Source organism: Phyllosticta citribraziliensis (genome assembly GCF_038025025.1).
Source record: "Phyllosticta citribraziliensis strain CPC 17464 chromosome Unknown J3D65scaffold_3, whole genome shotgun sequence".
Lineage (NCBI taxonomy): Eukaryota > Fungi > Ascomycota > Dothideomycetes > Botryosphaeriales > Phyllostictaceae > Phyllosticta > Phyllosticta citribraziliensis.
The window spans coordinates 1,619,956-1,646,082 of NW_027117340.1; the positions used below are offsets into that span (position 1 = coordinate 1,619,956).

The 26,127-nt window shown below is 57.5% G+C and overlaps 13 protein-coding genes across 13 annotated transcripts; 7 read left to right on the forward strand and 6 right to left on the reverse strand.

Annotated features, from left to right (window-relative positions):
- Positions 1-508: 508 nt before the first annotated feature.
- Positions 509-1,478, forward strand: J3D65DRAFT_617057 (uncharacterized protein). The gene is made up of 3 exons (XM_066799518.1): positions 509-781; positions 849-1,097; positions 1,161-1,478. The coding sequence occupies exons 1-3, from the start codon at positions 601-603 to the stop codon at positions 1,361-1,363; spliced, it is 633 nt and encodes a 210-aa protein (XP_066657901.1). The 5' UTR covers positions 509-600; the 3' UTR covers positions 1,364-1,478.
- A 656-nt stretch (positions 1,479-2,134) lies between these two features.
- Positions 2,135-4,376, forward strand: J3D65DRAFT_644752 (endomembrane protein 70; the record flags this gene model as incomplete). The annotated part of the gene is made up of 3 exons (XM_066802169.1): positions 2,135-2,216; positions 2,266-4,070; positions 4,119-4,376. The coding sequence occupies 3 exons, from the start codon at positions 2,135-2,137 to the stop codon at positions 4,374-4,376; spliced, it is 2,145 nt and encodes a 714-aa protein (XP_066657902.1).
- Positions 4,377-6,114: 1,738 nt separating this feature from the next.
- J3D65DRAFT_617061 (ATP-dependent RNA helicase-like protein rok1) lies at positions 6,115-8,531 on the reverse strand. Its single transcript, XM_066799519.1, has one exon. The coding sequence runs from the start codon at positions 8,442-8,444 to the stop codon at positions 6,240-6,242; it is 2,205 nt and encodes a 734-aa protein (XP_066657903.1). The 5' UTR covers positions 8,445-8,531; the 3' UTR covers positions 6,115-6,239.
- Positions 8,532-8,582: 51 nt separating this feature from the next.
- Positions 8,583-9,920, reverse strand: J3D65DRAFT_617063 (putative mitochondrial F1F0-ATP synthase g subunit). The gene is made up of 3 exons (XM_066799520.1): positions 9,519-9,920; positions 9,211-9,295; positions 8,583-9,146 (listed from the first exon to the last, which is right to left on the reverse strand). The coding sequence occupies exons 1-3, from the start codon at positions 9,787-9,789 to the stop codon at positions 8,912-8,914; spliced, it is 591 nt and encodes a 196-aa protein (XP_066657904.1). The 5' UTR covers positions 9,790-9,920; the 3' UTR covers positions 8,583-8,911.
- Positions 9,921-11,253: 1,333 nt separating this feature from the next.
- Positions 11,254-11,984, reverse strand: J3D65DRAFT_601072 (uncharacterized protein; the record flags this gene model as incomplete). The annotated part of the gene is made up of 2 exons (XM_066798007.1): positions 11,254-11,322; positions 11,370-11,984. 2 exons carry the CDS (start codon positions 11,982-11,984, stop codon positions 11,254-11,256), a joined length of 684 nt encoding a protein of 227 aa, XP_066657905.1.
- On the forward strand, positions 11,954-12,966 carry J3D65DRAFT_262055 (uncharacterized protein). Its single transcript, XM_066794886.1, has one exon. The coding sequence runs from the start codon at positions 12,176-12,178 to the stop codon at positions 12,899-12,901; it is 726 nt and encodes a 241-aa protein (XP_066657906.1). The 5' UTR covers positions 11,954-12,175; the 3' UTR covers positions 12,902-12,966.
- A 1,130-nt stretch (positions 12,967-14,096) lies between these two features.
- On the forward strand, positions 14,097-16,373 carry J3D65DRAFT_617073 (putative polysaccharide synthase Cps1). Its single transcript, XM_066799521.1, has 4 exons — positions 14,097-14,627; positions 14,704-15,576; positions 15,639-15,939; positions 16,018-16,373. The coding sequence occupies exons 1-4, from the start codon at positions 14,566-14,568 to the stop codon at positions 16,156-16,158; spliced, it is 1,377 nt and encodes a 458-aa protein (XP_066657907.1). The 5' UTR covers positions 14,097-14,565; the 3' UTR covers positions 16,159-16,373.
- Positions 15,980-16,903, forward strand: J3D65DRAFT_261940 (uncharacterized protein). The gene has a single exon (XM_066794885.1). The coding sequence runs from the start codon at positions 16,338-16,340 to the stop codon at positions 16,857-16,859; it is 522 nt and encodes a 173-aa protein (XP_066657908.1). The 5' UTR covers positions 15,980-16,337; the 3' UTR covers positions 16,860-16,903.
- Positions 16,904-16,970: 67 nt separating this feature from the next.
- On the forward strand, positions 16,971-18,054 carry J3D65DRAFT_617077 (uncharacterized protein). The gene has a single exon (XM_066799522.1). The coding sequence runs from the start codon at positions 17,091-17,093 to the stop codon at positions 17,691-17,693; it is 603 nt and encodes a 200-aa protein (XP_066657909.1). The 5' UTR covers positions 16,971-17,090; the 3' UTR covers positions 17,694-18,054.
- A 1,015-nt stretch (positions 18,055-19,069) lies between these two features.
- Positions 19,070-20,152, reverse strand: J3D65DRAFT_262081 (uncharacterized protein). Its single transcript, XM_066794888.1, has 2 exons — positions 19,663-20,152; positions 19,070-19,608 (listed from the first exon to the last, which is right to left on the reverse strand). The coding sequence occupies exons 1-2, from the start codon at positions 19,740-19,742 to the stop codon at positions 19,116-19,118; spliced, it is 573 nt and encodes a 190-aa protein (XP_066657910.1). The 5' UTR covers positions 19,743-20,152; the 3' UTR covers positions 19,070-19,115.
- A 349-nt stretch (positions 20,153-20,501) lies between these two features.
- On the reverse strand, positions 20,502-22,420 carry J3D65DRAFT_617088 (uncharacterized protein). The gene is made up of 4 exons (XM_066799523.1): positions 22,247-22,420; positions 21,993-22,091; positions 21,504-21,916; positions 20,502-21,277 (listed from the first exon to the last, which is right to left on the reverse strand). The coding sequence occupies exons 2-4, from the start codon at positions 22,026-22,028 to the stop codon at positions 20,749-20,751; spliced, it is 978 nt and encodes a 325-aa protein (XP_066657911.1). The 5' UTR covers positions 22,029-22,091; positions 22,247-22,420; the 3' UTR covers positions 20,502-20,748.
- A 273-nt stretch (positions 22,421-22,693) lies between these two features.
- J3D65DRAFT_262116 (uncharacterized protein) lies at positions 22,694-24,617 on the forward strand. The gene is made up of 3 exons (XM_066794889.1): positions 22,694-22,782; positions 22,872-23,729; positions 23,840-24,617. The coding sequence occupies exons 2-3, from the start codon at positions 23,042-23,044 to the stop codon at positions 24,295-24,297; spliced, it is 1,146 nt and encodes a 381-aa protein (XP_066657912.1). The 5' UTR covers positions 22,694-22,782; positions 22,872-23,041; the 3' UTR covers positions 24,298-24,617.
- On the reverse strand, positions 24,160-25,525 carry J3D65DRAFT_262075 (uncharacterized protein). Its single transcript, XM_066794887.1, has 3 exons — positions 24,948-25,525; positions 24,464-24,872; positions 24,160-24,398 (listed from the first exon to the last, which is right to left on the reverse strand). The coding sequence occupies exons 1-3, from the start codon at positions 25,268-25,270 to the stop codon at positions 24,348-24,350; spliced, it is 783 nt and encodes a 260-aa protein (XP_066657913.1). The 5' UTR covers positions 25,271-25,525; the 3' UTR covers positions 24,160-24,347.
- Between the last annotated feature and the right edge of the window lie 602 nt (positions 25,526-26,127).

The following is a 26,127-nucleotide window of genomic DNA, read 5'->3' on the forward strand; positions in this document are numbered from 1 at the left end:
GGACGGCTTGCGATTTTTTCGAGAACTGTCTTCTTTTTCTTGTTGTGCCAGACACGGCCAATGGCGCCTCCTCTCTTTTGGCTGTGCACGCCGAGGCGGGCTGTATGGACTTTGTTCGACCTTCTCCTTTGGTCGCGGAGTGAGGCTCGGCGGAGTATGCTCCTAGCGAATGAGTGAATCTGTTTGTGGTGGAAGTGATCGATGGACCCACTTGCGCGCTTTTGCTCACTCACACTCCACCCGATGACATCGTGATCGCTTGTATATGGTGGTGGAGGTGGACAAGGTACGACTGCTGGCTGGCTAGCTGGCTGGGCTGGCGTCGAACGAAGCGAAGGAAAGGACTGGCCCAGTGACTTTTCGCAGTGGTGATTGGGACAACAGCGGGGGAAGAGAGAGAGAAGAGGTCTCAGAAGAAAAGATGAGGAGGACGAGGAGGAAGATGACGACACCAGAAGGTATAAAGGGAGGACTGGGACGTAGAGTTGGGGTTCTTCATCTAGCAGATCAGATCCCCATCAGCATCCTTGGATACCTTCGCTTTAACAGCCAGCTCTTCAGACAGTCGTTCTTCACGTCTTCTTCTCATCCACCATCACAATGAAGGTCTCGTTCATCTCCCTCTTCGCCTTTGCCGGCATCTTCGCTGGCGCTCTTGCCGCCCCTGCTCCTGGGGCTGCCGTTGACACGGCGGTCATTGAGAAGCGCGATGTCGTTGACAACGCGATTCCAGTCGTCACTAACGCCGTCCCCGCCATCAAGAAGACATCTGCAGCGATCCGTATGTGTTTGACATGTACCCTGGTGTGGATGAGAAGAAACAGAAGCATGGACTGACAACATGACAGAGGCCAAGGTTCAATCCGTCAAGGAGAACACATTGGACAGGTCTGCAGCCGTGACGGAGATCCAAGTCCTTCTCCAGGACCTCAACACGGAACTTGGAGAGCTTAAGAACGGGCTCACGGGCGCAGCTGTCGCGAAGCTCAGGGCTCGCCAGACCGGTGACGCGATCAACACCCTTGCAGCGGCCGTTGCAGAAATCGTCACGGAAGTCTTCAACGCCCTGAGCGCCGTGTCGACCATTCTGAACCTTAGTAAGTGACAGGCCAATGTCGAAATGTGGATGCGTGATGGCTGCTGATGCTGATGGGCCGTAGCTACTGGGACACTGGCCACGGTGGTCCGAACTCTTGCGGCGACCCTGAGCGCGCTTTTGACCACGGTCCTCGGCTTCAACGATCAACTGGTCGTGGTCCTGAATGGACTCGTCGATGGCACGTTGATTGCGCTCAACAACATTCTGGGCGGGCTTCTGAACGGCGTGGCTGACCTTCTTGACGGCCTTCTTGGTATCTTGTAAGCGAAAGTCGAGAGTTGCAAGGCAATCAGGGGCAGCAGGGTTTTGAGGTGGTGGGAAGGACGCTCCTTTGGTTTTCGGATTTTGATTTTGAAGATTAGTATGTCGTTGAGCAATGGAATCTGATTTGCTCTCGGTTTGATGCGTAGTGGGTGAGGTGGGGATGGGGATCCCTGCGACCGAGACCGCCGAGGGCAATGGGCGTGGTGATCGAATGACGACGCCGCGACGACGGGCGTGGGCGAGGATCCGATGCGGAGAAGCGGGCGCCCGTTTCTATTCTCGTTCGCGACGAGATGATTCGAATCTCAACACCACGAATTTATCCTGAAGCGCCAGCACTGGAATGCCCGCTCCCCTGCGCCCAGACCGGACTCGCAGCCAAGCGCCCCGTGCTGCGACATTCCCGCTGCTCCGCCCAATCTCAACCTGACCTGAGGGAGATAGACTTCTCCCATCCTATCCCATCCCATCCCAGCTTGCCCTCAGCCCAGTCTCTCCGTCGTTCGTTCGTTCGCTCGCTTGCCTCCCCTCGCTCGCTTTCCATCCTCGCTTCGTACACGTCTCTCGTTGATCTTCACCCTCGGGCTTTTTCCATTATCGCTGCATGCCCGTATCTGTGTGCTGTAGCCACATTGCCGCCTCCGCATCCTGCCGCCTCCGTCTTACGCCTCGCCAGCCAGGACCCGCTGTCAACCCCGTTTCTGACATCAATCCTCGAACCTACAACCCACGCTCCTCTGCGCTAGACTCTGCTGCAGTCGCTTCATGACCATGCACGCAGACGTCCGGTTCCCTCGCCTGCTGGCGCTCCTCGCCATCTTCGCCAACCTCGCCCAAGCCTTCTACATCCCAGGTCCGTGTAACCCACGCCGCGCAACCCTCGCTCACTAACCCCCGCGTAGGCTGGTCCATCAAAAGCTACTCCGACGGCGAGGCCATACCGCTTTTCGTGAACAAGGTCTACTCGGACAACACCCAGCTCCAGTATGCCTACTCCGAGCTCCCCTTTACCTGCCCCCCGACCGGCCGCCGCTCTGCCGGTTCCCATGGTGGCGCCACCCTTTCGCTGAACCTGGGAGAAGTCCTCCGCGGTGACCGAATAGTGCTCTCCGACTATGAGCTCGTCATGGGCGTCGACGAAGAAGTTCGATACCTCTGCAGCAAAAAGGTAGACAAGCACGGGCTGGAAAAGGCTAGGGAAATCGTCAAGGACGGCTACGTTGCAGAGTGGATCGTGGACAACCTTCCCGGCGCTACCAGCTTCGTCACCACCGACAAGTCGCGCAAGTACTACGCCGCGGGCTTCAAGATGGGCTACGAGGACTTTGACCGCGCGACCGGCAAGCCCAAATACTACATCAACAACCACGTCACCTTGGTCATCCGCTACCGTCCAGCGCCGGGCAAGGACGGCGAGCGTGGAAAGAAGGTTATTGTGGGATTCGAAGTCTACACCAAGAGCATCGAGGCTGGCAACCGCGACAAGAATGGCATGCCTAAAAACATGCACGCCGTGGAAAAGGGTTTGGAGCTGCACATGTCGCCCAACAAGACTGAGCTGCAAACTCGCTACGCCGACTCGTCTTACATGCCCGAGGATGAGGAAATTGACGACAATGCTACCCTAACCATTCCCTACACCTACTCGGTATACTTCCGCGAGGACGACAAGCTCGAATGGCAGAATCGCTGGGACATGTATTTTGTCAACCAAGAAGACAGCTCCAAGATCCACTGGATTGCCATCATCAACTCGATTCTGATTTCTGCTGTTCTGACCGGCGTTGTCGCCGTCATCTTCGCCCGGACGATTCGCAGCGACCTGAAAGGCCGCAAGGACGACCTAGAGAAGCCTATTCTCAGGCGCACCCGGAGTCCCAAGCCGAAAAAGCTGCCAGAGAAGAGCGGACTCTTGGAACAGATCGACGACGTTGACGGCGATGCCGATATTTCCGAAGACGATGAGCCCATGGAGGATGTCACTGGATGGAAGCTGGTGCACGCAGACGTTTTTAGACCTCCGCCGTATGGCGGCCTCTTGGCTCCCCTGGTTGGGTCCGGCTCTCAGCTCGTCTTCATGGCGGTGGGATTGCTCATTCTGAGTGCCGTTGGCGTCTTGAACCCCAGCTTCCGCGGGGGTTTCCTCAGCGTTGGAATCGGACTCTTCATCTTCGCCGGAATCTTTTCTGGATACTTTTCGGCTCGCATCTACAGGACGTTCGGCGGACAGCGCTGGAAGAAAAACGTCATCATTACCGGCACGCTTATTCCTGGACTTCTCTTCGTGACCGTCTTCATCCTCAACTTGTTCGTCTGGGCACAGTCGTCGAGTACTGCGATTCCATTTGGCACATTGATCGCTCTGCTTGCGCTCTGGCTGCTGATTCAGCTCCCGCTCGTGTATGCTGGCAGCTGGTACGGTTTCGAGCGCGTCGGAGCATGGACCCACCCTGTCAAGACTAACACCATTCCTCGCCAGATTCCGCCGCAGCCCTTTTACAACAGGAGCTTGCAGGCGGTTTTGGCGGCTGGTTTCCTCCCTTTTGCAGTCATCTTCATCGAGCTGCTTTTCATTTTCAAGAGCCTCTGGCAAGACAAGAGCGGGTACTACTACGTCTACGGCTTTCTTGCAGCGGTTTGTCTGATCCTCTTCGTCACCGTCATCGAAATTACCATTGTGGCCACTTACACGCAACTTTGCAATGAGGTGAGTCCATTTGTTCCTTCACCTTTACTTCTCTAACATGCTTTGTAGAACTACCACTGGTGGTGGAATTCCTTCTTCGTCGGCGGCGCGTCGGCCCTCTGGGTCTTCCTCGCCTGCATCTGGTTCTACGTCGTGCGTTTGCATATCACGGGCTTTGTGTCAAGCATGCTCTTCTTTGCATACAGCTTCCTGGCGTGTCTGGTCTACGGCCTGCTGACGGGCTCCATTGGCTTCCTTGCCGCGTACATGTTTGTGCGTAAAATATATGGGTACGTCGACCACACTGAGTCATTATTACGGGAGTAACTCAGTACTAACTCTGCTTCGACAGCGCCATCAAGGCTGATTAAACGCATCTGCTGTCTGGCCAATACTGCGCTTCTAGCCTCGTCTTTTCTTCGTTCTTGCCCGATTGGCATTTTCACTTTCTTCCTTGTCTCCCTGAATTGGTGCATGAGCAGACCAATTAGCCTGCCGGTCTGCAAAATCGACCTTTCGCACTTTCTCTGCTTAATACCTATATGTCTGTCTCACTGACGAATAAAGAGCGTCGGTCATTTATCCTGGGCGTTTAGGCCAGGCTACGGAGCTCTTCTACGGCCCCACGTCATTCACACTGTTGTCGTCTTCTGACTTAAGGATCTTGGCCCGGTGCTTCCAGGCCATCCGAAACATGTCTGCAATTGTAGACGGCGTCGTGGTGATACTTCTCCGTCTTCTGCAAACTGTCTCCGCTTCTTTCCTCACTATTTACCCCGGCTCTTTGTTTTCTTTCGGACGAGAAAGCGTTGATGGACATGCTTTTGAGTATTTGGTATTCTGGCATTGAGACGATGAGGACGATGACGCATTTTGGCAATCTGAATGGGCGAGTCTTTGCGAGGTAGGGAATTGAAGAGATGATTGAAGAAACAACGGAAAAGGCACGACGTGGATCTGCATCATTTGACAGGGCTCGGCGGAAAAGAAGATCCCAGGAGTAGCTTTGCTGGCTCACTGACGACAAGTGTGCCCGCCGCCCATTTGCTCGTCTGTGGTCTGCGGCGTGGTGTTGCATGGCACGGCACGGCTTTCCTGGCAAGGCAGAGTGGCCGGCTGGTGGGTCATGGTATGCTACGCCGCATGCTAAAGAAGGAGATGGGCGGAGATGGACTTGGGCAGGCTTATACCTTATGATGTACATGTATTTGTTGCAGGTGGATGGATGGACGAGTGAAAGGAGGATATACAGCAGGGGCTAGGGCAGACGGCGCGGGTGGGATAGTGAGTGAGAGCGAGGGTGTCTGTCCATCTGTCCGTCTACTCATCAATTCATCCATCCATTCATCCATCCATCCATCCATCCATCCGTTATCTACTTGTCTATGTATATTACGAGACCGTCTGCGAAGCTCGTCAACCTTGACAAATTCATCACGCATAGCTAGTCCATTGTTTGCTTTTTCCTGTTTTTGTCTGCTTGTGCTTGTCACCTATTATGCCGCATAATTTGCAATAATTGCGCCACGCTTTTCAATTTTTTCTGTGGAGAGGGCAGTAGCAAATGACAGCTCTGTGATTTCAAGATCTGCATCCATGGACGAATGCTCCCTCTGTGCAGGCGCAGTTCCAGGCATTACATCGTCGATTCTTTCGACACCCACAGCGGCGGCGGGCATGGCTGTATTGCGTGCTGTTGTAGTTAACAAGCTTCTTCATGCTTGCAATCACTCATCTCTGTCTGGTCCATTTATCATTCTCCGTGGAAGGGTGAAAAATTCCCCACACAAATCTTCTTTCTTCGCGCTCAACCCGATTCCGCTTCGGCTTACTGTTCAGTTTCAAAGCACACCCACGCACGTGCTAAGAACGGGAAAGTAAGAGGACACGGAGGAAATACGACAGCGGTAAGATATACAACGACAATCACAGCATCAAGAAACAATGGCATTGTTAAGTGGTACACACGGGAGAAATAGTTCCTTGATTGGACGGACAGTCGGTAGCAGTACTTCAGGCACATCGATAGGTCCTCTTCACTTTCAAGCTTGCTTGCTGGCGGGTGGAGAGCAGTGCTTCACATTGATTGACTTTCATTTACAGACACCCTTGAAGATCGTGTCAAGTACACGTATACTCCAAATATCTACACTGCACAAAAGAGCCAACCATCGGCACGTTCGTGCCCTGCTAATCGAACCCACCAAACTCGCTCCCACTGCCCGCGTCCGCGTCTCCCTTCCCTTCAATCTTCCTCTTTTTACTAGCCTCCACCGCCTCCCTACGGTTGCGCTCAGAGCGCTTCTCAAACCCGCTGCGCGTGCTGATCTGCGTGCGCCACTTGCCGCGCGTGCGCTCGCCCTCGACGCCGGCCCGGCGCGCTTCGACACCGCGGCGCTTGAGCTCCTTCTTGTCGCGCTTGCTAGGGGTCGGCAGCGCGTCGAGCAACCACTGCTTGACGCAGCTGTTCTGCTCGTCGACGCCACGCACCTGTTCGGCGCGGCGAATGACGTTGGCAATGTTCTTGATGTAGGGGATATCCTCCTCGGTGTAGAGAGTGACGGCAACGCCACCGGCACGGCCGGCGCGGCCCGTCCGCCCGACGCGGTGCACGTAGGCGGCGCCCGACGTCGGCGCGTCGTAGTTGACGACGCCGTTGATGCCGCGGAAGTCGACGCCGCGCGCCAGCAGGTCCGTCGTGATGAGCACCCATACCTCGCCGCGCCGGAACCGCGTCATGACGCTGTCGCGCTGCTTTGATGACAGCGACGAATGCAGCACGGCGATGCGCGACGAGCCGCCCGCCTCCGGGGGGATGTCGTATTGTAGCTCCGAGTGGAGGGCTTGGGCGCGCGGGATGGTTTGCGTGAAGATGAGGAATGGTGGCCGCAGCGAGGGCGTATCGGCTGGATCGAGGCTGCGGGGGGCTGTGGGGTGGAGGAGCTGCCGGACGGCAAGCAGTTTGCCCTGTTCCGTGGCAGCATAGGTGAGCTGGTGGTGGATGTTGGGGACTGCGGAATCCTTGAGGCCGACAATGAGGCGGATTAGATTGGGCCGGGTGACAGCCTCGGAGGCGATCGAGGACCAGCGCGAGTTGATGGTGTTGACTGCGAGTTCTTCGATGCTCGAGCCCATTGTTGCGGACCAAAGACTGACGCGGAGATGGGGGTTTGTGAGGGCGTTCCAGATGTCGAGGGTTTGTTCGCGGAACAGGGGGTCGAGCAGGACATCGGCCTCGTCCAGAACCAGGTGCCTGGCAGACTTGAGGGGGGCAACGCTTCCGTTCGACTGCTTGAGCGCATGCAGCAGAGCGAGTGGAGTAGAGACAATAATATCGGACTTGACCAGCTGACCTCGCTTCCGTCTCGCGGACTTGGGGGCACTCTCATCCTCGGATCCGGAATCGCTGTCGCTGGCACTGGCCTTGAAATTTTCAGACACCTCGTCTTGCTCAGCATCCTCCTCAACGACCTCCATGCCTTTGCGCATGAGTGACACTTTGACCCCCGTATTGAGACTCATCTTCCGCCCCTCGTTGGCAATTTGGCTGGCAAGCTCTTTCGTCGGCGCCAAAACGATGGCCTGGATTCCATTCTTACCCAATTTGCTTTCCTGGTCATGCCTCTGGTGCAGCAACGAGTGTAGAAGTGGGATGAGGAACGCCAGCGTCTTGCCGCTGCCGGTAGGCGCAACCGTCAGCAAGTCAATCCCATTGCTTTCCGGGGCAGTCCCATGAAGCAGCAAAGGTAAGCTCGCCAGTTGTACCTCAGTCGGCATCGTGTACCCTTGGGCCTCGATATTCTCGGCCAACCGCCGCGAGATGCCATGACGACTGCGCAGCTGCTTGAAAGATGTCAAGGGTTCTGGGTACAGCTGGTCCTTTGACTTTTTCTTTGGAGGTGCCTCCACCGACTCTTTTGACTTTTTGCGCTTCTTGGATTTCCGCTCCGCATCCATGTGTTCTTGCTTGGCCTTGTTGTAGTCTTCCAGCACGGTGATTTTGACCTTGTGCGATCGCAGTATGCGCTTGCACTCCTCTTCGTCCAGCGGCTGAGAATTATCTTTTACTTCCTCTACTTTTTCCACATTGTCCGTGCCCTCATCAGCCTTTTGGTCGTCAGCTTCTTCCGTTCCGACGGTTTTCGCATGATTCGCGTCGCCGAAAAAGTCGAGCTCGGGAGGTAGGTCTATCGCAGGCGTTACAGCTGCCCGCGTGCGCTTGCGCTTCTTGCTGCCAGTCTTTGTAGGGTCCTGGGCGGTTTGAGTGGCTGTGTCGAGTCCAAAGAGTTGTGGGTTTGACGTTGCGCCGCTCGACGGCGTCTGTTGGGTTGGCGTGGCTTTTGCGGCGCCTTTGGAAACGCTTGTGCCTCTTGACAGGATTTTGAGGAAGTCCATGCTGTCGGTATGCTGTGCAGATGCTCTCAGCGCTTTCAGGACTGTCGTTATGTAGCGAGGCGCATGCCGTTGAGGTAAAAGTTGGAGGCGCGGCGGAAGGTCCGCGGAAGTTCCGCATCACAAAAATTCCATTTTCCCCGACAGGAGCGGTGTCACGTGCCCTCAAAATTCCACCAAAGCTTCCCTGCCCGCCTGGCCATGATTCAAATCCAATTGAAATGCATTGCCTGCTACCTAGCGTACAAAGGAAACAAAAACTTAATCTAGAAGCAGCATATGTGCATGTGGTACAGTCTTGCCCCGTGGGACAAACGCTTCTCTAGAATGGCCATCACTCTACTGCTTTTAGGGTAAAAAATCCACCTACTTGTCACATTGGGCTCCCGTCCGCAGTGTCCATCGCTTCACCCCCTAGTCTTGACATTCCCCTGTTCCTGACATGCCGTCCGAGCGTCTCGAGGGACCGCTTAGTGGTGGTGGGAAGCGCTCGACCGGTAGCCGATGAGCTTCATCCTGCCAATCATCTCACCAACGGTGAAGAATCCAACAACCTCAGCCGCAACGATACCCGCCGAGGTGTACTCAGCCGTGCTCATGTTCCTCAACCTGCCCAGGATGTTGGAGGGCTTGACCGCGCCCGAGCTGGGGTTCTTCAGCGAAGAAAGGAGGGACTGGTAGTACTTTTGGAAGACGTCCGCGGATCTGATTAAACTGTATGAGTACCGAAATGATCAAGAAGCATTTCGTTTCAAGACTTGGCGCTTACGGAGGGCTCATCTTGCGGGTCTCGAAGACGATCTTGCCGAGCTCGAGGACGACCTTGGAGTAGTAGACAGTAGGAGGAATGAGAGCTATTTCGAATGTTAGCCATGTCGTCCATTGGTCATCAAGCCATTCCTGATGCGCCAGGGTTGAACGGGGTCTCGGGCGAGTGGATGTTGATGAGCAAACGGCAGCCGACCCAAGATGACGGCCAATGGCTCCAACGTGCGCTGCAGTCCATCAAGGCCAGAGTCGAAGCGCCGGAAATGTGTTTGGCATGGCGATTGGCACCGGAAATTGGGGCGCACTTACATTGGACAAATCCAACGACCTTTGCGGTCCTGCCACCCACGGCGCTCAGGCGTTGCAGCAGAGCAGAGCCATACTCGGTGGCCTTGGAGAGAGCAGCGCCGGAAGAGGCAGTGGCGCGCGAGAGGCCCTCGGTAGCCTTGGAGGAAGCTTGAGAAGCCTTGTCCTTTGCGGCGTTGGCGGCCTCGGAGGTCGTCGAGGCGTTGCGGAAGGGGGCGCGTCGCACGGCAAAGCGAGAGTGCCTCAGCACGGCGCGAGAGGCAGCGAAAGACATTTCGGCTGGGATGAAGAGGAGGAGATGGAGGTGGGAGGGGGTGGGTTGGAGCTGCGGTGGCTGCTAGGACTCCGGGAGCGTGAAGTTCAACTCTGCCGTCAACGCCCGATCTGAGCTTTTCGGTTCCATTTCTTGGCGCCAGCCAGCGGCCGACGGCTTTCAATTGGCTTTGCTCGCCACACCAAATGCACCACCTCACCACCTCACGACTGCATCACGCCCAAATGTCGAGCCCGCCAACTCTTGCGTCTTCCGCGGCCTTTTTGCCAATCGTCTGCGTGTCCAGACGCCGTCCAGGCCCCCGAACCGGTTCGAAACAACGACCATGGCGCCGATCCAACATGGTCTCATTCATGCCCCAAATACCGGCAGCCAATCTTGTCTGCATCGCGCCAAAATTTTTAGCAGATTGCCCTACTCCTCGGGCGTGCATGTCAGACGAGTGCTGAACCCAAGTCCAGCAGATGTCAGAGCGAGCCTGCCCTCACCCAACCCATCTTGTCATTGCCTTGCATCGACGCCGGCTACCTACCTGTCTTCCTTGTCGGCAGCCTTCACCTATTCACCCTGCAGCACTTGCAGCATAATGTTCGCGTAAAATATTTCCTGGCCGTTGCTCTGGCCAGCCGCCATGGCCCCTCGTTCAGCACGGAACCGCGGGTAGAGGATCGTGCTGACGCACCATGCCGCGCCCTGGAAGCCTTCGATCACCCGCCCGTTGATGCTCCCGCCCGCTACGTGCACAGGCAAGTAGCAACTCCGCCAGGGTCAGTGTCGGCTGTGCTTCAGCTCCTTTCAGTGGTCTGAGTCTCTGTCCAGAAAGGGGGTCTTGCTCTTGTCCGGTCATTGCGAGCAGTCAATTCCATGGCCGGCTGGTGAAAAGTCCTCTCTTTGCGAAGTCTCGAGCAACTTAGGACTCTGTCCCAACAAAAAAAAGTCTTTCCAACCTCGGCGTATGCCAGTCTGCGGAAGATTTCGGCATCAGCGCTTCGGAGACCGTTTACCCTTGCGGAGACATTTGTCACTCGGAAATGGAGATGCCGGCAAGCTTGACAGCCGTACATGACCAAAGAATCTCGACCGGAGTAATCACAGGCAAGCTAGGTGGACGACACGACTTAAAATGAAAAGACACCTACGTCAACTCCCAGACTGGACGTTGAAATGACAACATGAAACCCGTTTTGCCCTAATCTCGGTTGCTGCACAAAATATTTTCCGCCTTTCGAGCTGTTCGTCATCAAGCTCGCGTCGGCCCAGTTGCCTGTGGGATGCAAGCGTCAAAGGATTTTCTCCTTCAAGATATTGGAAAAGAGATTGTAGATTTTCAACGGCCCGAGGACGCGAGGTGAGGTCTGCAGATTATCATCAGCCAACATAAGCTGCCCGCGGGCTATCGTTGTGCTGTCGATCTTTTATGCAAGACGCATGATTGCCACAATCTGCGGGGGAGAAGAGAAAATTTCAGCACACGCCGTTCTCGCGCAGGTCGTAAAGGGGTTTTCGGAGACCCTCCCGGTTGTTCATCTGCAGCTGCGACGGCATGATTGACAGCTGCTGCACCTTTTACCTGATCGTACTCTGGTCAAATCGCTTATCGCCCCTTCGCGGCACTTGGCCTCGCAGCGCACGGGACATTTTAAGGCACCTCCAAGGCTCGACATAGTCATCTCCGGGTCGGGTCGAGGAACATGGCCATGTGCTAATTTTGGATTCTTCAGACAATCGAAATAGGAGCGGGAGAGCCGACGCCCCGGACTATGGGCAGACTTGATGCCCTCCCTCGAGTTGGCCGAACCACCAGCAGATGATGTCGATGACGCGTACGAATGGCGGAGTCTGCGACTGCCAGAGACTGCTTGACGTTGGCATTGATCAGTACGAGCAGTGGAATCACGATCCACGGTGGGTTTCTGCTGAGCAACTGACGATGTTTCCTCATGGGCAAGTCGATGCTCGAGCGGGGAAGACATCTCCGAAGCGGAGTAGGCAGCGCGCGCGCGCACTCGTGCGCCCATGTCGAGAGGCCAACAAATGTGCTTTGACAGAGCCTCCGGTGCAAGAGAAAGGCTTATGATACCCAAACAACACGCGGGAATACTCCTCGGCGCTTGGCACGACCTGCTCGACACATCTTGTCCACGGTTGCCGCCTACCAAGTCGCCCCCCGAGCCGCTAGGCCCCGATTGAGGCATTATGTCGTCAGCCATGCCGCTGTCCCCTGGCCTCGTCCGGACTCTTTTCATTGGATAGCAACGGCGGCAGACCGGGACAGGCAAGACGATTCGGCGCAAGGAACAAAGCGAGCCCGTGCAGGTGTGCTGAAAAGAGCTGGGTGCTTGTTCTTACCGGCGGCAGGAGGCGGCTAACCCCTCCAGCTGAAGACATGGCTCCAGACCCGAGGATCGAGAATCATCCATGTCGTGGCTGGCGGCCCCGGCCTGCAACTGCAGATATGCCAGATCGATCTCGTAGCATTTCCAGAGAGTCGGTATTCCCGAGAGGACGTTTGCCGGGGCGAGGTGTGGTCTCGCAAGGAGCATTTGCAGGAGCAGTTTTGCTTTTGCCGCAATTATGCGGAGGTCATGTCGTCATCTGGAGCGCTCCCTGGGAGGTCAGCAAGATTGCCGGTGCCTCGGAGCAAAAGATTTGCAGTTCTGGAGCGGGTCTGGAGCTGGTAGTCTTGGGGATGGAGTGGGAGGGGGGAAAGGTAGGGTCGACACATGGGACGGGAAAAAGCAAACAAGAAATGCATGGGGTTTCACGACAGAGGATGTCTATGCGGCTCAGCCCTATGGACCCGGAAACAGCTTGGTCCCTGGACGACCGTTTTTGTGTTCTGTCAAACCCGTTGGCGGGCCTATCCAACGACGGCTTCAGCGGTGAGGCGACGCAGGACCGCGGCCAAAGAGATTGGCTCGACGTGGCCACTTCTGCAAAATGCCGCAAGGAAGGACCCGAAGGCCGGCATTGGCGACAAGGGCGGGCGGTCTGCGAGAGGGACAACAAAGAGCCCCCAAATGGTCGGCAGGCAGACAGGAGCGGTGGACAGGAGCAGGCCAGGGCGAAGGGGGTGGGTATTCCATTTTCTTCGCTGTGCATGGCTGGCTGAAGTGACAGCCGTGCATCGGCACGGGGAGCGCAGTTCCCCCCGCAGCCCATGAGGCGATCATTTCTTGGAGAACCATGCATGCGGATGAGTTTGCGGATGAAAGTGCAGCGGGGGGGTGGTGGGAGGGAGATTATGCAAGCCCAATGCCGGGTGACGGACGTGCTGCAGCAGTGGTTTTTGGCGAGATTTGGGCGGAGACAAAAAGAGGGCGTCGGACGTCAATGGCGCGCTGACTGGGGGGTGAGGTGGGTGGTATGGCATGTTGTAGTACGGGGAGAGGGCGAAGTGCTGCTGATGGAGGGCCCTGATGGCATGAGGCGCGTGACGTGGGACCGAGGGCGTGACGGGCTTGGTGCCTGGCAATTCGCCATGTTCCGCGGTTTGACAAGAGATTTTTTTGGAGCTTTCGACTTGTCGACCTGAGGGTAGCGCGTGTCGGTACGGGAGGGATACACATCACACACGAAGGCCAGCCCAAAGCCGACCGAAAGCATCCATTGCCGAGCCAGACGCTGGCATCATCAAACCACGGCATGGACGAGGGATTCTGGAAGGACGGCGGCGCAAATGCAGAGTGCAGACGCCATGCCATGGATGCGGGATCGAAGTGATTGTAGAGATTGTCACTGCCAATAGTGTTCCCGGGAGGTGCATGCAGGATGGATGCAGAGGGGGGGAGGAGGGAGGGATGGAGGTTGAGCGGACTCGACTCTTTTTTTTTTTTTTTTTTTTTTTTCCTTTTCTCGGTCTCTTCGTTGTTGTTTGCAGACAGCAGGACCACGAGCAACGGCAACGGCAGGCAATGCAAAGGCAGCCGTACGTCGCACGACTTGACCTGAGCAGAGACGAGAGACGGACTTGCATATGCAACCTAACCTGAAGGGACGGACATGAGCGGCCTTCTCAGCACGAGCGCTCCCAGCCGTGCCTCAATCACAGACTCCCGGCCGCACCGCGCGGCTTGCGCCCACATCGACATCCACACCGGCCGGCCAGCCTATTCTTAACCTCCCCACTCGACTCCTCCAAAAAACCACTAGCAGCAGGCCCAAACCTTGATCGGTCGCCCTCGCCTGCGCCTGCGCCGGTGCTCGTGCTCGCCAAAAAAAGTCGAGTCGTCGGCGAGTCCAGTCCTGGTCCAGGCTGACTGACTGACTGCGGTGCGGGAGCAGGGCCACCCACACCTCACACCCTACCCTACCCTACCCTACCCTCGTCCGCTCGGGCAATCCACCCACCCCTCCTCCCTCCCTTGTCATCCACAATACCATGCCATGCCATGCCATGCCGCGCTTTGCCCATTTCTCGCATTTTCCAACCGGCGGGACCTTCACACTGACGATCCGGCCTAGGGCCATGGCTCCATGCACGTCGTGCTCAGAACCGCTGGTGGGCCCCCGGGCTATGCGCAATTATTCTTCGACATCATCTTGCACTATTAGCTACTCTGGGTCCATGTCTCTTGTCTGCTTGCTCTTAATGATATATCGCATGCCCTTCTCCACCCCACCCCCCGGGCTTCAATGATTGTGGCTGCATTATTTAGTCGCTCCTCCGCCCTCTCAAACCCCCAATCCCACCCCCTTCCTCGCCTCCCCTCTTAATAACCTGCTCGCCGTCGTTCGTCCCTTGGACTCTTGTCTCGTTGCGTCCCTCGTTTTGCCATGGAGACTCTGTGGTCCATTGTCGACCGGCATTGGTGGATGACGGTGTTTTTCCTGGTCTTGTGAGGACTGCCCCCCTCCTCCCTCAAAAAGCAAAGAATCCTTGTACTGATTTTTTTTTCTTTTCTTCTTGTCCAGTCTCCTCAAGGGCCTCCGCACCATTGTCAATGCCGTCGCCTTCTACTGCCTGTACAGGCCAACGCCCATACCGGAAAAACCGACGCACACCAACGACGACGTGACGGTCATCCTGCCGTCGATTGATGGCGACGGGCCGGAGCTGCAATCGACGGTGCGGTCCATCCTGAGCTGTGGGCCAGCAGAAATCCTTCTGGTGACGATCGACGCCAATGTCAAGCGGGCCAATCAAATGGTCAAGACCATGGGCGCTGCGGCGGAGCGGACGGTCAGGATCATGAGCGTGGCCCAGGCCAACAAGCGGCGCCAGATGTGCGTGGCCATCCCCGAGGTCAAGACCAAGATCATCATCTTCGCCGACGACGACGTGACTTGGGGGCGGAACCTGCTGCCGTGGATTCTGGCGCCGTTTGAGGACTCCAAGATGGGCGGCGTGGGTACGAATCAGCGCGTCAAGAGGAATCCCGAGCTGCGCTATCTCTCGAGGGCCTACCTGTGGCAGTTTCTCGGCGAGATGTACATTCGCAGGCGCAACTTCGACATCACGGCCTGCACCCAGCTCGACGGGGGGCTTCCCTGCCTGAGCGGCCGCACCGTCGCCTATCGCGCCAAAATCCTGCAAAACGGCGACTTTACCCACGGCTTCCAAAACGAGAAGTGGAACGGCTACACCCTCAACGCCGACGACGACAACTTCATCACCCGCTGGATGGTCTCGCACGGCTTCGACACGACCGTTCAGTACCACCCCGAGGCCGAGGTGCAGACGACTCTCGAGTGCAACCCGCGCTACCTCCGCCAATGCCTGCGCTGGGTCCGCAGCAACTGGCGCAGCAACCTGACGACCATGTTTGTCGAGCGCCACACCTGGTCGTGCGTCTCTCCCCCCATCCTCATCCCCTGCTTACTCTCTCAATAACTGACCCCGTATCCAGCCGCCAGCCCTGGAGCACATACGCCGTCCAGCAAACCACCCTGACCGCCTGGGCCCTCCCATACGACCTCTGCCTCTTTTACACCTGGAACCTCGCCGCACAGAGCGAGTCCCTCTCCCAGCCTGCCTTTGTCGCTGGCGTCGCCCTGCTTGCCGCCTGGGTCGTCCTCACAAAGTGCACCAAGCTCATGCCCCATTTTGTCCGCCACCCCGAGGACATTGTGCTCCTTCTCCCCGTCGTCGTCATGTTCGGCTACGTCCATGGCCTGATCAAGCTTTGGGGCTTGGTCACACTCAATGCCGTAAGTATCTACTGCTGCTGCTGCTGCCGTTATCAATCAACCCCGCACGCGCCCCCGGCTAACCTCCCGCTCCCGCAGACGACCTGGGGCAGCAGACCCGCCGCCGACGAAGACGACGACATCAGAATGGTGCCTCCAAAGTCCCGATCGAACATCACTTCCTCTTTAACGGATTGCGAAAAGAAGTCTTTGCATCAGTCCCTGCTACTTCCAAAATAGACGACCTGGGTTAATCTTTTTTCTCCTCTCCTATCATCTTTTTTGGGCACTCATCCTCATTGCATCGCTTGTTCTTGCTTGCATCATGGGTGTCGTCGTTGTTGGAGCGATGCGAAAGAGACTGAGCGGCCGGTCGACTTTTCTTGGGCCAACACAAAAAAAGGGGGTCCGAGGCATGCATGCATTGTCAGCTTCATCCTTTTTTGGTTCTTCTCTTCCCGCGGCCGGCGGACGAGCAGGGATTTGCGAAGCCGCCGCTTCCTCATCCGTCTCCCGCTGCATTTCTCTCTCTCTCTCACACACACACACACACACACACACACTTCATCATCGCGTTGGGCGCTGGGAGCTGCTGGGTCTTTTTGGTCGATTACATACTGATATCCCGCAATGGCGTAGAGGGCGGCAGCGACTTGGGGGGTTTTCAGGCTGCTACATGGGTTGGGCATATTGGGTGTCTATTTCTTCCTTCTCTTTGTCTTGTATCACGACAAGCGGCTGTGTACAGTAGTAGCAGGGGTTTTTTTTTTCTTTCAGTTTTTTTCTTTTTTCTTTCCCCGTCATCATCATCAGCAGCATCGTTGACGATCATGGTCGATAGTCTGGTGTGGGGTTTCTTTCAGGGGGGCAACAGCAAAAAAGACAGACAGCACCACTACAGGTTAATGCTACACAGATTCCAAAAAAGACGACTGCATTGATGAGATGATTTTGGCTTTTGAACGATGCACGCCTCGCAGCATACGGCGGCGGCGGCGGCGGCGGCAGCCGGTCACGGCTGGCAGCTGGCTGGGCTGGGCTGGGCTGGCTGCGGCGCATGTGATGATCAGCTTTGGAGCGCGTCAAATTGTGCATCACAGGCGACAGTGGCAGCAGATGGCGGCGGCGCGCTGGCTGGGGGGTGGAGGGGTGCGAGCTGCGGCTCTATCGGGATGATGCTGGCTTGGACGCAATCGGCAAGTGGTCTCTTCTCTGTCTGCGTCTCTCCGTCTTTCTTCAGCTCCCCGACGCTAAAACGCACATCCACTCGACTACTCCCTGTATCCATCTTTGTGGGGACATTGGATGCTCACTGTCTTTCATGTACTAGTCGATGCTACGGACTTGAACGCTTCGTTGGTATTCTTGCAGTCCTGGGAAGCTCGAATGGTTCCTGTCGATGCTCCTCCAACGAGCCTTGCATGCACTGCACATGGCATGGAATTCGCCAAACAAGCCTCGCCCCCTCGATAAAGACGAATGGGGCCACTGCGGATGTCGGGAGAGGCAGAAAGAGGCTGGAGAGGTGGGAGCGAGCCAGCGTGCGAGTGGGTAGGCGGGTCCGGAAATGCGCCGCGTCAGTAAACGACTGGCTGGCGAGAGGGAGAGCGAGGGCTCGACAAAAAAGTTCCGATTCATCATCACTGGCTCTTCCCGTTCAGCGCTGGATCTGCATCCAACCTGCAAGGTTTCAACAGCAATGGCCGTGGTGCCTTTCCCGCTCCGCGCTCCGCGGCAGAACCGAGCTTCGAACAAACACAGTGCGCGCTGGCTGACAAGACCTTCTCATTCGGGTCTTCTGCTTATTACTCCTTTTCCCTTGTCATGATGGCTTTCGCCGCCGCCGCCGCCGCCGCCGCTGGCCGGGGGAGGGATTGACGGGCGGAGACGAGACGAGCGCCCTGGCCACAACAAGGTCCCGAGGGCATCGCCGGACGGCAGCGCGGACGGGCGGACGGACGGTGCTGCGGTGGTGCCAGTGCTCTATTCCCGCGCGGATGATGGACAAGCTTTGCCAATTGGAGACGCCACCTTGAAATGCTACTCTACAGCGCAGCACATGGCAAGAGGAAAAGCATGCAACGAAAAAAAAAAAAAAAAAAAAAAGACCGGAGAGAAAGCCTCGTCAAACGACCGTCAGCACACCTCAGCACAAACAAGACGTGGTGTGGTATCCGGGCGGCGGCCGGTCGACGGCGGCGAAATTTTCGCGGGCCACGCACCAGACAGCTCCAGTATTATTTCGTCACGCAAGCAGGGCAACCGGCCAGCCAGACACGAGAATTATGATGGGGTCAGTAGTGTACACACGTACCTACACACATAGAGGCCTTTTCCCCATTGGGCCCCAGGACCGGCCTTGGACCCGTGGTGGGGAAAAAAAAGGGTTCTCCGGCTTGCTTGCCTGCCTGCCTGCCTGCCTGCCTGCCTGTCTCTTCATGGCGGCGACGACGTGCAAGGAATGAACCGGAAGCAGCAACAATAATCATGAGCGAGTGCCCACAAGCCGACAGCACCGCCATTGGTACACACCATGTACCGAGTTTGCGCCACAGACTGTTTGTCGACGTCGCTTGGCTGTTGACAATCAGTTTGTGCGACAACCTGGGGACGCCGCCCCCAAAGTGCTCGCCAAAAGCCGCCGCTTTGAGCACCAGCCTCTACCGGGGAGTCCCATGTTGGAATCTCGATCAGCAGCTCTTACGGCGACCCGACCGGTGTGCTCGTTCAGTTGACGACAGATGGCTGTGGTTGTTGTACCCTGACGGCTTGCGCTCCGGCCGACGGCTCCCGCGCTAGCCGTGAGGTGGGTGAGGTGGGTTCCGTTCGGCCTGCCGGAGAGCTCCTCATCATCAGTTGAGCGCTCAGGTCTGCACTGACAATCGAACAGGCGGTGGTCCGAGGCAACGGAAGCGGCAAGCACGGGCGGCATGATTGTGCAAAGGGCACCTGGGGTCGGAACAGAACACCCTCGCTGCCAGGTACCACTCGCTCTCTGCCATTCATCATGTTTTTGATTCTCGTTGTCCTGCAGCATGCTCTCTCTCTTCCTCACTTCTCCGCGTCGACCAAATCCAGGCCGTCCAATATCCTTGGGCGACCCACTCGCTTCGTCGTCCGAGCCAGCTGAATCCTAGACGCGCAGCGCAGGGCCCTGCGGGCGATCGAGGGCTTCTTTGCTTTTTGTCCCATGTATGTCATTCGCGCGGTCGCTCCCGCAGCAAGGTCCCTAGCAACCAAGTCATGTCGCGACGACTAGCCCGCCCATGACTGTCCGAGGCTTTGGGGAGCGAGGGCGAGAAATTGAGCGAGACTGGGCGCCGCGCGCACCATCTCATTTCGACGACAACGACGACGACGACGACACAAAACGACCCCACGACAATGGCGCCGACATGTCTGTCCCAAGCAAAGATCCTCGGGGCGTCGGTAGTCTCGACTGGAGGGTGTCCAGGGATCATCCCGCGAGGAGCTCTGTGTTGGACCCTCATCGCCTCATCGCCGCGCACAGGCCAGAGTGGAGGAGCGACTGCTGTGGGTGGACGCTGAAGTTTTTGCGTAATTTGCCAACTACTGCCAACAATGATGATGATGGATCGCGATACGACTCGCGCACCCGGCTCCACCCACTTGTGTTCTGGCTCTCTCTCTCTCTCTCTCTCTCTCTCTCTCTTCAGCTGCAGTACGGTTCTCGCTCCCTTCAGATGGACTGATTGGATGTCGGCACCTCCGCTTTCTGCTCACCTCAGGTCGTACGAATTGCTTGCGCAAGCGCGCGTCTCGTCCTCCTTGTCGCCGTCTTGGCCGCCACACGGCCTTTCCATACAGCTTTCACGGCATACGACGTTGGTTCAGCTCGTCAGGGAACAGGAACACGGTGCCCGCCGGGCAGAGAACATGGTGGCAGGCGAAATTTCGGCGACGGAGCATCATTATTTTGCCGTTTGCAAATAATCATCAGGACGTCAGCCAGCAGCCAACAGCTTGCCCGGCGTTGGTGAGCAGGTGGGTGGGTGTGCGGAGTCAGAGTCGCGTATCCGTGGAGCAGCAGCCCCATGACGAACGAGTGGGAAGGCTTGCCAGTACTTCCGCACCGCGCCAACGACAATCAGGAACAAACCACACATCAATGCTGGCCAACTTGCCCTTGCAGCACATCTTCCAATGATCCCATCAACCCACTCCTCCACAGCCACCATCATCATATCTCAACTGCCAGCACACCCGGTCTTTGGGGGCACTCGACGACGGTGGTTCCGCCGAGCAGTCCCACTCTTTGTCTGACTCGGTCCGCCATGGCCATGATTCAAGCCCGCACCGTGTCTCGAGCGTGATCCCTTCCCTCCCGTGCGGACGGGAACACTTCACGGTGCCGCCAACAAGTCAACGCTCGAGCTTGTCCACGACTCGTCCGCGTGCGGGGGGAACCACGACGATCTCAACCATCAGAACCAGAAAGCCTGCCAGCATGTCAAGGCGACGACACATGTGGAAATCGACACCCACCAGCGCCATCTACCGCACTCAGCCGTCAGGTGCATACGGTCGGTCTTTTTCTCACTCTCAACACACCAAGCGTGACATGCGACCATCGGATCCGCATCGTATTCGCAAAGCCACATTATGTGATCAATTCTTGAACATCGCCATCTGCTGCACCACCAGCATGCATCGCCTCTGATCCTCCACACATACGCCCCCAAGCCACGCGGCACATTAACGACGCGAGCTAGCCAATCCAGCCCCCCAAGAGCAGAGCCGCAAGCTAATGCAAGTGTTTATCGCATCCTAGGGCTCAGATGACCTCTCAGCTTGATTTGCATCCTGCAGCTACAACGTCTTCTCTACCGCCTCGAGCTCCGCCATGGCACCCTTCCACTGCTCCCACTCCGCGTCGCCCCCGGGGAAGCCGCCCTGCAGCGGCACGCGCCCTCCATCGCGAACTCCGTATCCGCGCAGTCGGCTGATGGCCTCCTTGACGCCAATAACGCCCCATTTGGCTAGCAGCTTCTCGCCCTTGGCCACCGTGTACTGCAGCTTGCGAATCTCGTCGAGCGCGCCCAAACGGTCACTTTCGAACAGGTTAAAGATGCGCACCACTGTCTTGGGGAACACGGCCGCCAGTCCGTCGATAGCGCCCGCGCCGTTGAGCGTCAGCACCGGCAGCAGCACCTGGCCCAGACCCGTGAACGGCCTAAATTTGCCCTCGACGTCGATGTTAGGATTCAGGCCTACAAGCGCAAAGTCGTCGAGGTTGCCATGCGACAGCTTGCAGCCGACAATGTTGGGATGCTGTGCCAAACGCTCCATGGTGCTGGCTGAGATGACGACGTTGTTGGACACGCCCGGGTAGTGGTACCTGCAGGCCAGCGGCGATTGTTAGTTATCAGATGTGTCCCTGATCTGCTGCTACTGCGAGCCATGGGCTGTCGGCAGTTGTCAAGCCAGCTTGGCCATGTGGCTGTCATGCGCTGCCGGTCTTTGCCTTCACCGCCAGAAGCCTGCATGTGTTCATGTGAAAGCCACATGCAGCATGTGAAGGCGGCTAAGAAGGGAGAAGATCAAAGAAAAGGGAGAAGACTTACACCAAGATGGGAATTGGGCTCTTGTCTGCCACATGCTCAAACCACCTCGTCAACCCCCACTGGCTCACGGCGCTGGCAAAATAGCCCGGCGCCAAAACCATGCCCCACTGGACGCCGGCGCGCTTGGCATCTGCGAGCTGGGCAACCGTCTCGTCGACGCTCTGCGTCGCCGTGCCTGCGAGGATGGGGTAGTCGGGAAATCCGGCCGCCTCGAGCTCTGCTCGCACTCCGGAAAGCACGGCAAAGCGCTCCTCGTTGGTGATGTGCACGGCCTCGCCCGTCGACCCCAGAATCACCAGTCCCCGGATCCCGTTGCGCGCCAGGTACACGGCGTGCGCGGCTTGCGTGGGCACGTCGAGAGGAGCGGCATGCTCTTCGGTGGGCGACGTGGGCGCTGCAAAGAAGGTGGGGACCTAGGTAAAGATCAGTTTGATGCTCCATATGATGGGTTTGAGAGGGGCCATAGAGGTAAGTTGTTTGTCTACTTACAGGCACGTAGATGCCCTTGGGCGGGGAAGTAACCATACTGACGAGTGGGTTGGTGTTCGTTTTTTTCGGGCGGAAGCCAATGATAAGTTCGGGGAATGCCTGTAGATGCGGGATGAGACGAGACCCTTGGCCAAGAACGGACAGATGCTTGGATGTTGCGGCTCAAGTAGGCCAAGGCAAATGTGTCTGAGATCGTTCCCCGGCGGGCGGAACAGGAGGAACAACACCAGATGGTTGGGATTGTGAGTACGTACAGGTAAATGGTTTGTCTGCGTGGTTCAATGCTCAATGACTTGCCGTCGACGCTGTTTTAGGGCCACTTGGTTCCTCTGCCTAACGAGGAAAGGTAGGATATTGGCAAAAAGGATTGGCAGGGCGAGGAAAAAAGACAAAAGATCGGACGGGAACGAGGTGAGAGAGCAGCGGTACGTTGGTACATAGCATCTAGCTGCGGTAACCAAGCTCGCAACCATCTCCCAGCGAACCCCTCTCCCCCGCCACGCACGCTACCAGCTACCCCGCGTGGGGGTGCCACCGGCACCGGCACCGACTATGCCATCAGCGAACCAGCGGACTGTCTTTGTCCCCCACTCTACGCGCTCGCGCTTTCGATTCGTTGTTGGGCGCAGGGCACAGGGCGCGAGTGCTCGGTGTGACGTTGTGCCGAGCAGCCGTGTCCTTACCGGGTAACCCGTGCAAACCGACGCGTCGGGGTCCCGAGTTCGACGAGGGGCGGCACGGCTTTTGAGAGGCGGATATACTCCAGCGTGTTGCCTTTGCTTACGTACAGGTGCGTTGCGATTTGAACACGGCTGTCGGTTTGGAGAGGAGGTTTGATGTGGTTGGTGGACGGTGAGGGTAACCGAAGCTTCACTGCAGTGCTTCCTTCAGTTTCCTTCACGTCATCGTCATTTCTGCTACTCGCGCCCAGCAGCCTTCTTCACGCCTATCCAGAAGAGTAGTCACTCAATTCAGTCTTCATTCGCAACGAGAACAACATCAAAGTCGCTTCTTTTTCAATTGAATTCAGTCACCCTTCCAAACCCACCATGGCTTCCCCTCCACCCGCCAGCCCCCGCATCCTCGATTCCCACATCCACCTCTGGCCCGCATCCGCCGCCAACGAAGACGGCCACACATGGATGACGCCCGGCGCACCTCTCGCGCGGCCGTATCTTCTCTCCCACTACCTCGCCGCCTCGCACGGCGCTCCCGTCGTCGGCGCCGTCTTCATCGAGACGGACCGGCGGCTGACGCCCGTCGAAGACAGCGGAGCTGATGACGAAAGCACAATCCTGACGCGCTGCGCCGGCCCGCTGGACGAGCTGGCGTGGCTTCGTTCTCTGGTTGAAGAAGACGACGCGGGCAGGGAGATGCTCTGGGGCCTCGTTCCCTGGGCGCCGTTTGACGCGTCGCCGATCGCCTTCGGGCGCTACCTGGACGCGGCGGAGAAGACTGCGGGCGTGGCAGCGTGGGCACGCGTGCGCGGTTGGCGGTACCTTGTCCAGGGCATCACGGATGAGGCGGCGTTTCGCAGGTTGGTTAGTAGCAGCGGATGGATGGAGAATCTGAGAGAGTGCGGGCGCAGGGGCTGGTGCTTTGACATTGGCGTTGATGCAAGGAGTGGCGGACCGTGGCAACTGGAGGCTGTGGCGGATATGATTGAGAAGGTGAGAGGGCTTGAGGATGCAGAGGGGATAGCGGAACGGGGTCAGGGGAGGTTGACGTTCATTTTGAGTGAGTCTAGTGTTCCTTTTCCATCATTGGTTGCTACTACCGGTAGCGCCGTTCCTCTCCCACGTGGCTTCCCTTGCACTATCCCAGCGCTAACAACGACACCTCCTCAGACCACCTATGCAAACCCGACATGCTCCAACATCACCTCCCCTCCCTTTCGCAGAACAAAGCCTTGCTCGACGCCTTCGAAAGATGGACCGTCTGTATGCGCCGCTTCGCCCGCCTGCCGCGCGTCTACATGAAGCTGTCGGGCGGCTTTTCCGAGATGGACCTCGCGTCCGACGCGACCGCCGACCAAGCCGTCACGCGCCTCAAGCCGTATCTCGACGTCGTCTTCCGCTGCTTCACCGCGCAGCGCGTCATGTTCGGTAGCGACTGGCCCGTTTGCAACGTGCGCGGGCCCGGCGGCGAAGAGCGCGCCTGGCGCCTCTGGCGAGATGCCGTGGAACGGGTCGTCGGCGGCCACGAGGCTGGAGGATACGACTTGAGCCACGAGCAAAGGGATAGGGTGTGGTTTGGCACGGCGGTCGAGGCGTACGGGTTGACGCCGCCGAGTGTGCGAAAATAGAGATGCAATGCGCATCGAGTTTGTTTTGAAATTTGTTGTTCGTTTCTACCTTACTGCAAGTTGACAAACAGCCCTCCGTCGACCAGGAGCTGTGCTCCGTTCTACAGCCAGCCGTCAGCCCACGATGATTTCCCGGGGGAATAACAAGACTGTTGTCCAAACTCACCACATAGCGCGACAAGTCGCTCGCCAAAAACACAGCCGGGCCGGCCAGGTCTGCAGGTTCACCCGTCCGCCCTAGCGGGATGCGGCTCTCGGTGTAGGCGCGCTTCTGCGGATCCGCCAGGTCCTCCTCGTTGAGCTGCGTCTTGATTGTGCCGGGCAGCAGGGCGTTGCACCGTATATTGTACTTGCCGAGGGCGCACGCGCTCGACTGCATCAGGCTCAGCACGCCCGCCTTGGTCGGCGTGTAGTGCACCTGCTGGCCGCCGCCGACCAGCGCGCTGATGGACGAGATGCCGATGATGGAGCCGCCGTCGCCTTGGGATGCCATTTGCCGTGCCGCCGCTTGCACGGCGTAAAAGGCCCCGCCGAGGTTCGTGTTGAGCGTGAACTGCCAGAGGTCCGCGTCGAGCCTGCGCGCAACGCGTCGTTTAGTCTCTCTCCCCTGGTGCTCCTCTTCGCGGTCTCCACTGGGGACATGCACTTACTCGAGGAAATCAGCAAACTTGCAAACGCCCGCATTGCTCACAAAGACGTCGAGCCGGCCAAAGCGCTCCACCGTCTCGCGCACCAGCCGCGTCGCCGTCTCGGGCTTGGAAATGTCGCCTGCCACCGCAATCAGGTTGTCTCCGGAGGTCCCCGCAGCTTTGACCTGCTCGGCCAACGTGTTGAAATGTTGCTCGGACGCGCTGTCGCCCAGATGGTTGACGGCAACTTTGGCGCCCTGCCGCAGGTACTCGAGCACGATGGCGCGGCCGATGCCAGTAACGCCGCCCGTCACCGCGGCGACTTTGTTTGCGAGGAGAGCCATGGGAGGTGGGTTGGTTTCCCGAGTCGAAAGGGTGCTGCTGCCTTTGTCGATCTTCCTTTTCCCTTCGCTGGCATCAGTCTCAAATTTTTTTTTAGTTGCCGGGGACTTCAACAGTTTACAAGGCGTCGCCTCCCGCGGGGCTCCGCAGCTTGGCCCGCCGTCGTTCGGTGCAGTGGTACACCTTACCCCGCCATGATGACCTCACGGGGTCCGTGGGGGACGCGCTCGAAAGCTCGGGTCAATGAAGCGCGAGGCGACCCGACGGCTGCTGAGCGGAAGACCCGAGACGGAGACGGACCGAGGCGACGCGAGATGATGGCAACGCCAACGAGGTTTCGCTCTCTTGGTGTGCAGTCACGCGATTGGGAGAAAGAAAGGTAAGAAGTAGATGGAGTTGATTTTAGGGGTACAAACGTCTCTTTCCCCTGCCACCTTAGGTTTAGGGATAGTATGCTTCCGTTCTGCTCTCCTTTGACATGTCATGAATCGTCTTTGCCCAATTGTTTTTCTCTTATTTCCAAGTCCAATTTGTTGTTTGCTCACGGTTGCAAGCACCTGTTGTGTTTTGAGCTCTCTTACACTTCTGGCATTTTCTGTCAGGGGCATTCCTCCTGCAACTTGTGCGGCCCCTATTTGTGCCCCTGTAACTTTTCAGCGTGCGTGTAATCCAGAACTTTACCTTGGAGCCCGCTGTCTTCTGGAACCCACAAATGTTCTCACTGGTGCAGAATGCCGCCATTGGGTGCACCCTTGACTTTCGCTCGAGGCCTCGGACTCCGGGTAGACTACCGGCGCATAGCCGACGCATCAATTTTCCTTTTTTTGTCTCCTTCTCATTTTTCTTTGCTACTCGTCGG